The sequence below is a fragment of the Heterocephalus glaber genome, unplaced genomic scaffold (genome assembly GCF_053883595.1).
Source record: "Heterocephalus glaber isolate CG9 unplaced genomic scaffold, H.glaber_assembly_v1.0 deba00001442, whole genome shotgun sequence".
NCBI classification, from domain to species: domain Eukaryota; kingdom Metazoa; phylum Chordata; class Mammalia; order Rodentia; family Bathyergidae; genus Heterocephalus; species Heterocephalus glaber.
Window position 1 is genome coordinate 25,029,083 of NW_028258296.1, and position 13,109 is coordinate 25,042,191.

The 13,109-nt window shown below is 32.6% G+C and overlaps 1 protein-coding gene across 4 annotated transcripts in view; it reads left to right on the top strand.

Moving 5' to 3' along the window:
• Znf326 (zinc finger protein 326) overlaps positions 1 to 13,109 on the top strand; it is a 204,810-nt gene that overhangs the window by 177,021 nt on the left and 14,680 nt on the right. For all 4 annotated transcript variants that reach the window (XM_087213064.1, XM_004841303.4, XM_021255411.2 and 1 more), the window contains 5 exons: positions 3,686 to 3,797; positions 7,312 to 7,459; positions 8,696 to 8,792; positions 10,887 to 11,017; positions 12,433 to 12,528. In XM_087213064.1, the coding sequence (XP_087069190.1) occupies positions 3,686 to 3,797; positions 7,312 to 7,459; positions 8,696 to 8,792; positions 10,887 to 11,017; positions 12,433 to 12,528 (584 nt within the window). The remainder of the gene's footprint in view (positions 1 to 3,685; positions 3,798 to 7,311; positions 7,460 to 8,695; positions 8,793 to 10,886; positions 11,018 to 12,432; positions 12,529 to 13,109) is intronic.

Consider the following 13,109-nt stretch of genomic DNA (forward strand, 5'->3'; position numbering starts at 1 on the left):
GGATAATTAGGCAAAATGTGATATGTCATGTAATGGAGTATTATTTAGCTATAGAATGAAGTGCTGATGCAGTGCATACTATACCTTGAATGAAGCTTGAAAAGGTTATGGCATGTGAAAGAAGCTAGTCAAAAAAGCCCACAAAGTATATGATTCATTTTATATGGATGTTCAAAGCAGGGAAATCTATAACACAGAAAATAGTTTAGTAGTTGTTTTGGGCTGTAGGGTAGGGATTGGATGCATGAGGGGCTGTAGGGTAGGGATTGGGTACCTAAAAGGGTATTCAGTTTCTTTTTGAGGTGATAAAAATATTCTAAAATTGATTGTGGTAATGATTGGCACATACCTGTGAATAGACTGAAAACTATTGGATTGTATATTTGAAATGTGTGAATTATAATCTTAGTATGATTTAAAAATTATTCATTTTTTGTTTTTCTTTTTTAGTAAGGCTTTTTTTAAAAAAACTTAAAGCCTGGGCTGGGGATTTAGCTCAGTGGTGCTTGAGTTCAGTCCCCCGTACAAAAAAAAAAATTCAAAGCCAAATTACTGTTACCTTTGTTTTTTAGCTATGTATTGTTTCTCTAGATGGGATCAAGTATAGTTGAGCAAATTAGATTAAGCCAAGGATATTAATAAAAAACTAAGGAAATTTCCTTTTCAGCAGTCTATGTGAAAATGTATTATAGTTAAATAGTGTATAACAAATATTTTTGCCTGTGTGCCGAATCATTTTTATTTATATTTATTTTTGACTTGATTAGTATAGTTTTACTAAGTAGATAATATTGCGAAGGTATAAAAATTCTTCTCTTCTTTAGAATTAATAATTACTTGATTCAATTGGAGCTGAAGGAGGTTTGCATAATTTTAACAAATGAATGTTTTAAAGTTGCTCTGGTGAAATTATTCAACTTTCTTATATCCAGTTTAAAAAATAAGAACCAGTGAGTGCTAAAAAGTGAGTTTGTTACAGTATGTTTCTTGCTGGTGGATTTGCTAAAAAAGTGGTGATAGTCTTCAAATCAGTGCCCCCCTCCCCCCAAGAGGAGAAAAGCATGGAGACCAAAATAAGTCCTAGTTTAAAATTGGCTTTTTTGCTGGGTGTGGTGGTGCACACTTGTAATCCCATCACTTGGGAGGCTGAGGCAGGAGGATTGCCATGAGTTCAAGGCCAGTTTGGGCTACATATAGTGAGTTTAAGACTGGCCTGAATTACATAGTGAGACTGTCTCTAAAAAAAAGAAAGAAACCAAAACTGGGTTTTTAAACTATGTATATTTTTGAAATACCAGTAGTGTTTTTTATTTCATTTAAAAAAATTTATCCCCATTTAAATTGCTTAAAGATGGGTAAATGTATTCAATTTTATAGAAGTAGGATTGTAGTAATAATAGTAAGCTAGCTCTTACTGAATGCTTACTGCACATTATGCTCCATGTTAAAGAGCATTGGGTGTATGACTTGTGTAATTCTTAAAACAGCCTGCTCAGGTATAGGTATGTGTATCAGATCCTCTACAGCTGAGAAAACAGGCACAGAACAGATAAATATTTTGTTGCCCAGATCAAATAACCAATAAATGACAAGCCAGGATTTATTCTAGGGCAGGTCTTACTATAGAAAATCCCTGCTGTTAAACCTCCATATGATTTCACAAATTTGTTTTGTATTATTTTTCCTTTCATTTTTAAACAGTGCTTTTTGTAACTATAACAGACATTTTATTTTATCATGTGTAAAAATTGAAATTATAGTGTTAAATTTTTTCCTCAAAAGAGCTGTAACATAAAACTCAAGAAAGGTTTAAGTATTATGCTTAAATCTACTTTTCTGTAATTTTTATAATTGATAGTTATTATTTAATAAGAACAGTATTCTAAAAATTGATACTAAATGGAGTGTATGTTGTGGGCATGCCTTTTATATCATGTTCATTGATATTTGCAAAATATGAAATTTTACTTGGTATTATAAATTTAGGTCCTTGGGATAGATTTTAGAGATATACTTTATAGGTATACTTAAGTAAATATTGCAGAGTTTGATGCAGAAACTGATTTATGATTAAAGTAGATATACTGTATATGTTCCTCCTCCCCGACTTAAACTAGAGAATAGTATGGAGTAATTTAAGAATGAAACCACAATTTTTAGTTAAATTAGGCCTTCTCTGTCAAGTGTGAAGTGGGCATTTTGAAAGATAGCTGCTAAATTTTCAAAAATATGAGGTCTTGTTAAATTATACTAATATAGACTCTTATGGAAATTAGAAAAGGAATCATTCTTGTTTGAGGTAGCAGGTAAGTTGGGTTTTTGCAGAGTTGAGTGTTTAAGAAAATTTATGAACAAGGGAATTGAAAATGGTTAATAAAATAAGAATATACATTTAAATTCTTACAAAATGTAGATCTTAAATTTTAAGGTATTTATGTAATTTGAAACTTGTTCTACTGTATACTTAGCAAATTCTTAATATTTCTTTACTGTCAAATTTAAAGTTTAATGGCAAATTTGTAAGGTATTTTTTAAAAATGTAAATATGTATTTATTAATGTATTATAAGAAAGAACCTGTTTACAATGACATACCATCTCCATACTAAGGAGATAGTAATAAAAAGTGAAAAACAAGTGTGGGCAAGGATATGGAGAAATTGGCACCCTTACACTGGTGGGAATGTGAAATACAGCTGTTATGGGAGACCAGTGTTTCTTCAGACTAAACAGACTGTACATATGACCTAGCAATTCTATAAGGGCAGTATAGCCCAAGGAATTAGAGGTATTCAAAGACTCATATACCATGTTTGTAGCTGTATTATTCATAATAGCAAAAAGGTAGAAATAATCCAGATGTTATCAGCAGATGAATGGATAAAAAAGTGTATTCATACAGTGGAATATTAGTAAACCATAAAAAGAAAGTATATGGCACAACATAGATGAACTTTGAACACGTGTTAAAAGAAACCAGACCCGCCCCCCAAAAAGCAAGAAGAGATTATGATTATGTTTGAATGAAGTATCCAGAATGCTGAAAGCAGATATTAGTATTTATCAGAACCTTGGAGTAGGGTTGTAATGAGAAATGACCGTTTAATGGCTGCTGAAGTGTTTGGAGTGATGAAAAAGTTGTGGTGCTATATATAGTTAGTGGTAATGGCTGTGCAACATGTGAATGTGCTTAATGCCACTGAATTATAGACTTTAAAATGGTTAAAATGCTGAATTTTGTTTTGTGAATTTATCACAATAGTAATTAAAAGGAAATTTATACATTTTAAGAAACTCTAGAACAGCTCCTACAATATGAATATGAATTCTTGGACCCAGGGCTCTCTTGTGTTCATTGGACTTAACATTTTCACACGGGGTCACATAACTTCATTGTTTCCCAAAGTATTTCTGGTACTCACTATGATTTTAGGATGTTATTGCTTAGAGTAAACATAAGAGAAAAATGAAGACATTCAGAGAGAACTGTCTAACATGATCACATAAGCAAATGTAACAAGATTCATGATTATTAAAATGAATCAATTTTCAGAAATGCTGGGTGGTCTCAAATGTTAGATCATAATCATTGATAAAACCTGTACATGTGTACTTTGTAAATGACGATTGGAAAAAGTAAATGGAAAAATGAGTTTTACTTTGTGATGGTATATCTGATATTCTAGCAAAAACGGATCCAAAAAATGAAGAAGAAGAAAAGCGACGAATTGAGGCTCGGCGAGAAAAACAAAGGCGCCGAAGAGAAAAAAACAGTGAGAAATATGGAGATGGATACAGGTTTGTGTTTAATAAGTCAAAAAATTGGGCTTATTATATAATAGTTTTCTAGAAAAGGCAAATACATGAATTGAGTCACGAAAAATTTCCAACAATTGAATGAGAAGGTTCAGTCAGATACATAGATGTGGGCCGGGGATTTAGCTCAGTGGTTCCGCCGCCTCCCTCGCAAGCGCAGGGTCCCGAGTTTGATCCCCAGTACCAAAAACAAAAAAAAGATACATAGGTGACTTTTACTATTTATATATAAATCAGTATTTAGTATAAGAAGAAAAAGATGCTGTTTACAATGAGAATTCATACCAGATATCCAGAAATAAAAGTATTATTAAGAAGTACATGTCATAGCATGAAGAAAGCCATAAAATCTTGAGAATTGGCCATGACCATGTGGAAATAGTGATATTTTTGAATAGGAAGTTAAATATTATAAATTTTTTCCAATCTAGATCCCAAAGAAAATTCTAAAAAAGAATAAATGAGTAGGTAATACCTTTACTAGATAATGAAACATTAAGAGACTAATAGTTAAAAATACATGGTAGGGACTGGAGATGTTGGTGCATGGTAGAGTGCTTGCCTGTCATGCACATGGCCATAGGTTTAATCCCCAGTGCTGCCCATGTGTGCATGTGCACATGTACGCACACAGAAGTGGAATAGACAATGCTAGTGCCTGTAACAGAATTATTAGCTTATGAACAGACTATATTTGTGAGAATTTAGTACATAATAAAGATACTACAGACAAAAGGATTTGGTTGAACGAGTAAAATAATTAATTTAGATCTTATACCATTTGAAATTAATCCAGATAAATTGAAAACCTAAAAAAAAAAAATTAGGAAAATAAAAATGAAGTATTTTAATCTCCCCAAGGAGAAGACTATAAGATTGTTTGTTATTGAAAAATAAAGTTATTTAATAAATTACAAAAGAAATGATGAACAGATTTGGCTAAATAAAGACTTGAAAGCGGTCTTGGGAACTGGGGATTTAGCTCAGTGTTGCTGCGCGCCTGCCTTGCAACTGCAAGGTCCTGAGTTTGATTCCCAGTACTGGGAGGAAAAAAAAAAAAGCAGACATGCTTGCAAAATATGGTCATGAAAAATGACTAATGTCTAAATTAGATAAGAATCACCCAAATTAAAAAAAAAATTTCATTTTTCCTAATTTTTTTAAAAAGTAAAACTTAAGATGTCTGATACATTAATTTGGTGAAGGAACAACAGCTAGTTAATATTAGGAAAATGTGTTCAATGTGAAAAAAAAATATTAGGAAAATGTGGAAACTTACAGTAATTTGTATAAATTGAAAATGTAAATAATAGCATGCTATTTTATTAGGGAGGAGAAAAATATTAATTTGCTAAGGTGCAGTCATAGAGCACTGATATTTTGCTTGTGACTATAGTGTTACAACTACTGGAAAGCAATTAGCAGTTTTTAAAATGTCTTATTAAATTTCTTTGTACCCCTTGGTCTTTCCAAGAAAATAATCTAAAAATATGAGTTTATGTATAGTAGCTCCAAATATGAAACAAATGCCAGCTATAGGATGATTAAGTGAGATGTAAAATTTGACATATCCCTTTAAGGGCTTTTAGGTCACTCTTAAAAATGAAGATTATAAGACTATAAAACTATGGTGGAGTGAATGCAGGCAAAAGAGAAAAATACATAAAATGCAAATTATACATAGAAAATAAAACTAGGCAATTTTCTCCCCGCTTTTTTTGGTACTGGGGATCAAACTCGGGACCTTGTTCTTGAGGGGCCGGCAGCAGAACCACTGAGCTAAATCCCCAGCCCCAGCTAGGCAATTTTTTGAAAAGGACTGTCATTGATACTTTTTTTTATCATTACCTCTGAAGTTTTCCTGGTATTGCTTATGCTAAGAAAATAAATAATACAAATTTCAAAAAGTAAATTCACTATATTTCTTATTCAAAATATAGTTTTGTTCTTTAAAAGTTGACTTATTTTTGTGGCAGGAAAAGAATGGTGTCATGTAAGTGAATTTACTAGGTAGCTAAAACCTAACTTTTAAAAGATAAAATTTAGAATATGAAAACCCTTTGATGGGGATCTTTCTAAAGTGTGGATTCCCTTCCATACTAAATAGGAACCCTTTGCCATTATTTGGCCTTAATGATATACATTGGTTTTGTTTTTATAAATTATAGTAAAAGAAAATTCATTTCCATCTGATTTCCCAGATAATTTTCGTTTGGTGATTTTGGTCTTTTAGGTGTACTTTTGTGCTCTTTGTATCTAGATTCAATAAATTATTCTTTCTGGTTTGTTGTTCCTAATGCGTTGTGGTTTGAGAACAAACAGGATTAACTTGATTAAGAATTATACTTATTTATAAAATGAAATTCTATCTGGGCAGACTGACCAAGTTTGCAATCCCAGCTACTCAGGAGGTAGAGGCAGGAGAATCACAAGTTCAAGGCCAGCCTGGGCAATTTTGGGAGACCTGGTCTAAAAATAAAAAAGCACTGGGCATATAGCTCAGAGATGCAGTGTTTGTCTAGCGTTGGCAGCTCAAAACCATTTAACTTTGTTTTTGAGCCTTGAGGAGCTTATGAAACATTTGACTAGTAATAATGGTGTTACCTCCTTTAGGATGTAATAATTAAATAATTGCTATGTGCCAGGAACTCTTCTAAGGGGTCTGTGTGTATTAATATTTGTTTTTAATCCTCATGACAAGGGTTCTCATTTCATTAAGAAAACTAAGGAGAGAGAAGTTAAGTATCTTGCCCAAGATCACAAAAGAGAGCTAGGATATAAACCCAGCAATTATCTCTGGAGCCTGTTCTCTCAACCAGGAAAATAAAGCTAATAGTAGTATAAAGAATTAATTGAAAACTGGAGACTGGATCAGAAACCAATTAGAAGAATGTTGTCAAAATTCAAGGAAAAAGAAATAGCAGGTGCATGAAGTAGAAACACTGAATGGAGGAATTGATTCTGGTATGGTTCTTTAGCTTCTAAATAAGTTCATTTGTATAGTCCAGGACTGAGTCATCCTGAAGTGGATGTTAGGGGACAGGACTTTTGATCACTCAAGAGCTCCACAATGGTGAATTATGGTTGTCTGGTGTTCTGTCTGGCTTTTTTGGTAATAAGACCATAATGGTGTAGATGCTTGAAGATGGAACAGAGTAAAGTAAGTTTTGGAACTTTGGGTGTGATACTTTTTGAGGTTTGCTTTGGCTCTTTAATTCCTCTATGCTTGAGAGATGGATACCTTGCTGATTCCATTTTTTTCATACCCAGAAGCTCCAAGGTGGGCCAGAAATGGCAAGTGGTATATTGACTGTGCTGTCCAAATGGATACTTTAAAGGAGTACCATTTTTTATGAGTTAAGTTAAATTTAAATTAGTCATAAAATGGAAGAAAGGAAATCATTTGTGGTGGTAAAATTAGTTTCAATGTTATGTTCTTATGAACTCTAAAGGGGTGAGTAAAGTAATATTTAAAGAAAATATTTTTTCCTTATAGAATGGCATTCACATGTTCATTTTGTAAATTTCGAACATATGAAGAAAAAGATATAGAACTGCATCTGGAAAGTTCTTCACACCAGGAAACATTAGATCATATTCAAAAACAAACCAAATTTGATAAAGTAGTTATGGAGTTCTTGCATGTAAGTAGCTGTTTTAGATGTGAGAAGCATTTTATCTGATTTGAATTTACTTCATTTAAGTTTCCCGTCTCTCCTGTTCTGTTTCTAAAAATTGAGTAATTATTCATTTAAAGAAAGTGGTTTTAAAATGAACCCACAATTAGATCTGAATTCTTCTATAATAAAGTTTGGATTTTTTATTTGAGAAATTATTTTACATTTGTCAGAGTAGTTTCTGGCAGAGGTGTCAGGAAAAGAATTTCTTTTACAACCATTTGTTGATACAGATTCACACCTATCCTCCATCATCCATCTACTGCATACCTTGGATTGTGCTGAGAACTTTAATTCATTATTTCACTTGAGCTTCACTGTAACTCATTTTATCACAATTGAAAGATCAGCTCAGCGAATTGACCCTGTCATAAAGCGGCAGAATCTGAATTCAGACCCAGGGAGCCTGGTCTCTGTTTATAATGTCCTTTGTACTGTCAGTATATGGTCATCAATATGAGTTTTTCTTTAATATCGATGAAATATTTTGTGTCAAACACCAAAGGCCACAGATACTACTCTTTTTTTTTTTTTTTTTGGTACTGGGGATTGAACTTGGGTCCTTAGCTTGCAAGGCAGGCGGTGGAACCACTGAGCTAAATCCCCAGCCCCCACAGATATTACTCTTAATGAACCAAAAATAATTGGAAGTACAACACATTCACAGATACACAAATAGTACATTTGAGTGGAAATGCCAAGAATCCAGAAATACTCCAGAGTCTTGGAGAAGGGAAGAATGCTTGGGACCAGGAATGCTAAAAGAGACTCGAGCTGGACCAGTAATTGAGTATAAAAGTATAAAAGTAATTTTGGCAGGAGAGACATTAATAGAAGGTTAGAAATACAGTGATCATTTGCAACTCTGTATCCTCACAAAATTCTGTTCCCTAATTAAAATTTTTTCCATAATTACTAATTAATGGGTTTCTTTCATTTATGACTTAAATACTTATTTACCTGAGAAGACCTTTTCACTATTCTAGCTCTTTAGTTTTTTTCCATTTGCCTAAAATACATTTTTAAAAGTTAGAACTTTTTGTTGTTTCCTAGTATTTTATTATAACTTTTCAACTAAATTTTAAGCTCCTTAAAAACAGATTATAGTTCTTAGTGGATATTATGTCAATATGATGAACATGGTACTACGCAAATATTACCAAATGTTCATTGAAAACTATTTGGTTTCTTTGTATTTTCTAGGAATGTATGGTGAATAAATTCAAGAAAACATCCATTCGTAAGCAACAGACAAATAATCAAACAGAAGTCAAAATAATTGAAAAAGAGGTTATGGAAGGTAAATAGACTGTTTTAGAAATATATATGTTTATTTTATATGTCATGACCTGTTTAGTATAGATGATACCCTCCAGAGTAATATAGTATCCATTTCCATATAGTGTAGCTCCAAGTGATTATCAGAAATGAACTCCTTTGATGCTCTATTTCCATGCTCACACATCACTTAAGTTTAGAGGAAATTTCATGAAAAATACTTCTTTCATTATTTTGTTGTCTTATCCCTTCTCAAATTTAAATTTGAACTTTACTGTTTTTCAGTCTTTCCTTTTGATTCTGTCTCTGAAGCCTATAAACATATTTTTAAAAACAAAAACAGCAAAAAGAACAAAATGTGATAGTTCTCCTATAACTTTCCTTTTCTTTTTCTCTTTAAACAATCAGGTTTGTAGGAAAGCTCTAACAGAGCCACATCCCCAGCCCAACAGTTGTGTTTAAACATTGTCTACACTGGTTTCTGCTTCTTCACCTCCCATTTATTATTTTATGCCATCATTAGTCTACTGAAAGTAAACTTTCTACCATCAGTAGTTTATTGAAGCTGTTCAGACAGAAGTTACCAACATGAACTTCTGCAGGTTTGTTTGACTCCTCTTCAGTAACATTTTTCACTACATTCTTATTTTTCTCCCAGTTTCTTTCTTGGTACCTCACTGGCCTAATGTTCTCTTTATTCTCTCGTCTTTTTTTTAAAGTCTTTGTGCTTTTTTTCTCTATGAGCCATTTAGAATTTGGTTATTTTCCTAGTACTCTTGTGTCATTAACTATTGTTTTCTCCTTTATGCTTCTTTCTGATGGACTCATTTACTCGCAGCTTAAGTAAATACCTATATGTTGATTACTTATACATCTATTTCTAACACAGATCTGTCTTTGGAACTGTAGTTTCATTGATTTCAACTGCCTGTTGACATCTTTTCAACAGTCACATGAAATCAACATAACTATTAATGTTCTTCAGCATGCAAAGAAAACAAAACAAAAATTCACAAATACCGCCTTCATTTATCTTGAAAAGTAGCCCCACACATACCAAAGCCAGAAATATGGAAGGTATCCAAGGTACTTTTTCCTTACTGTATTTGTAACATTATATCTTACCAATTTTCACTTAAAAATATTTACCAAATTTGTTTTTTTACCTCTCTTTTAAATATTGCATTTGTTGAAATTATTATCTGTTCTCTTGATGGTTGTATTTTTTTAACTAGTTCTTTTTAGTCTCATTTCTGATTCTACAACATGGTCTCATTACTTCAGGAAATTTCAGTGGCTCTCTAACCTCTACAGAATAAAGTTCAGTTTCTTAGTTATGGTACATAAAGCTTTTTATAACTTAGGTCCTTTTCTTTTTATGTTCTTTTCTTTGTTCCTTATGCTCTGCCCAGCTGTACTAAATTACTTTCAGTTCCCAGAAAGTATTATTTTCTCTTACATGCTTCCATGCCTTATAGTATATCTATACCTTTGCCTTTAATAAGCTCTGGTAATCATTTACAAGATCCAACATAAATTTTTGTTTCCTTTACATAAAATTTTGACATCTTTTCCCCTTTCCCTACACTAAATTTGTAATCATGGATATTCTTATTTTACTACAAAATCAACACTTGTTTTCCTGTTATTTTTTCTGAAAGGTAGACTGAACCTTATAGCATGAATGTTAAATATAATTAAGAAATACAATGTAATTACACCTTAGAATTTTATTTATTTATTTATTTATTTTATTTTTTTTGTTTTGGTACCGGGGATCGAACTCGGGTCCTTGTGCTTGTGCAGCAGGTGGCGAAACCACTAAGCTAAATCCTGGGCCCTTATTTATTCATTTATTTAATTTCATTTTTTTTTTTTGGTACTGGGGATTCAACTCAGGTTCTTGGCTTGCAAGGCAGGTGATAGAACCACTGAGCTAAATCCCCAGCCCCAAATATAATTTTTAAAAATCTATATGCAGATTTATGAGACGTAGATGAATTTAATGTAAATCTACATACTCTGATTCTTTGTTTTAGAAGAAGGGGTATAAATGTGACAACTAATAATAAAATCTTTGTCTGAAATAAGACTATGTGGATCATTTCTTTAATAGGTGTTACTGCCGATGATCACATGATGAAAGTAGAGACTGTTCATTGCAGTGCTTGCAGTGTGTATATCCCTGCTCTACATAGTTCAGTTCAGCAGCACTTAAAATCTCCTGATCATATCAAAGGGAAGCAGGTAAGTTTTGATTTATCTTAATAAAATCTTTGAAATGTCCATCAATCCTTTATCGTCCTTTGACCATTATTTCATGTCTACCAACCTGCTCATAGTCCTGTTAATCTCAAATCTGAGTAACAGTAGGTGTACTCAGAGAGGCAGTGTTTTGTTATGGTTAAGACTGAGGTCTAGAGCAAGACTTTCTTGGTTTGGTTCTTGGTTCAGTAAAGTGTTAAAGAAGAAAATGAATCTTTCTTCGTCTAAATTTCCTTATCTGTAAGATGAGGATGGAAATATCCTTCTCTTATGTGATTGTTTAAGGATTAGAGTAACTAAAATATATAAGAGCGTGGTGACTGGTAACAGTAAGCATTCAGAAAATCATAATTGTCACTGATCTGTGGTTTTTATTATTTTTAAAGTTGTTACCAGATGGTTTTGTATGGGTGTTCTAGAACAAAAAAGAAAATAAAGATTTGATTATGACTGATAAATTTTTCTAGTGGCTAGAGAAAATGAATTTAGAAAGTGATTACCACTACCAGCTGTTGAATTTTTTGAGAATATCCCTGTAAAAAAAACTATTATTATCATAATTCTGTTATATTGGCTAGCTTTATTTAATCATTTATTTCAAATAACACAAATATTTATGTTTGTGGGAAAGTATTAAATTAGAAAAGCAGATTTAAAGATTCAGATAGTAGCTGGGTATGGTGGTGCATGCCTGTAATCCCCATATTCTGGGAGGCTGAGGTAGGAAGATTGCAAGTTTGAGGTCAGCCTGGGCAATTTAGCAACTTAACAGGGCATTGTCTCAAAAAAAAAAAAAAAAGAAAACCCTCAAAAGGTAATAAAGTATTAAATAGAGGACAGCTGACTCTTAATTTTGTATTTTGTATTGATATAAACTTCATTTAAATCAGATTTCTTTAGGCACTTTGAGAGTGCAGTCTTTTCTTAATTTTTGTCTTTCTCTTCTCTTGATACTCCCTTGACACTTTTTGGCAACTAGACATTCTATATTATTATCTTTTCTCCCTCTGTACAGTCTGTGGTAATTGTTGCCTAGAGAAAGACCACTTACTCTTGAAGTATGAAAAATTATTCTATTGATAGCATGAAAACTAGTATTTTGCTGAGGAGGTATATGTAGAATAGAAGAGACAGAAATAACTACTTATCTATAGTAGATGTAGACTTAGGATATTTGGGCCTGAGTGTTTTTATTTAAGTTGATTAGCTTGTGGATCTTCATTGTTTTAACCCATAGGTGATTTAGATTACGGTCCCAATAGCTGTTGTTGCTCAGTGGCTTAAGTTGTTGTAAAAGGAATCATTTAACAGAGGATTTGGGGATAAAATGTTTTAATTATATGAACATTTTTATGGCATGGCTTCCTAGTACCTTCAGTGTGTTTTGTTTTTCATAGGCTTATAAGGAACAAATAAAAAGAGAGAGTGTCTTGACTGCTACAAGCATTTTAAACAATCCAATAGTGAAGGCCCGGTATGAACGTTTTGTTAAGGTAAGATTTGGGGACAAAAACTTTTTTAAAAATACTATAATATTGGAAGAATTAAATAGTGACAATAATAACTTCTTGTGATATTTAAACAGTGCAACATATTGGGAAGAATTTTACTGTAAAAAATTATATAGTTGTTGGGATTGTGGGGGAGTAGACAATGATTTGTCCTTTACACAGAGTTAGACAGAAGTTGAAAAATGTCAGCTTTATCCTTGGTTAAAAAGAAAATCTGACTTGGAGAATACAAGGGGTGATCAAAATATGTAGTGAATGTTTAAAGTAAAATAAGCTATTACAGTAAAAGACACATTGCCTCTCAAAGTATTCCTGCCTGCTTCATACACATACATCACATTGTTCTTGTCACTTTGTTGAAGCAGTTCTAGAAGTTCTCTTTTCTGAGTGTCTTTATGAGTTGTAAAAAGTGTGGTGAATGCTACTTTCAAGTGACATCCCATAGAAAGGCAGTCTTGGGCCGGGGATTTAGCTCAGTGGTTCCGGTGCCTGCCTGGCAAGCGCAAGGTCCTGAGTTCGATCCCTGGTACCAAAAAAAAAGAAAGACAGTCTTATAAAAAACA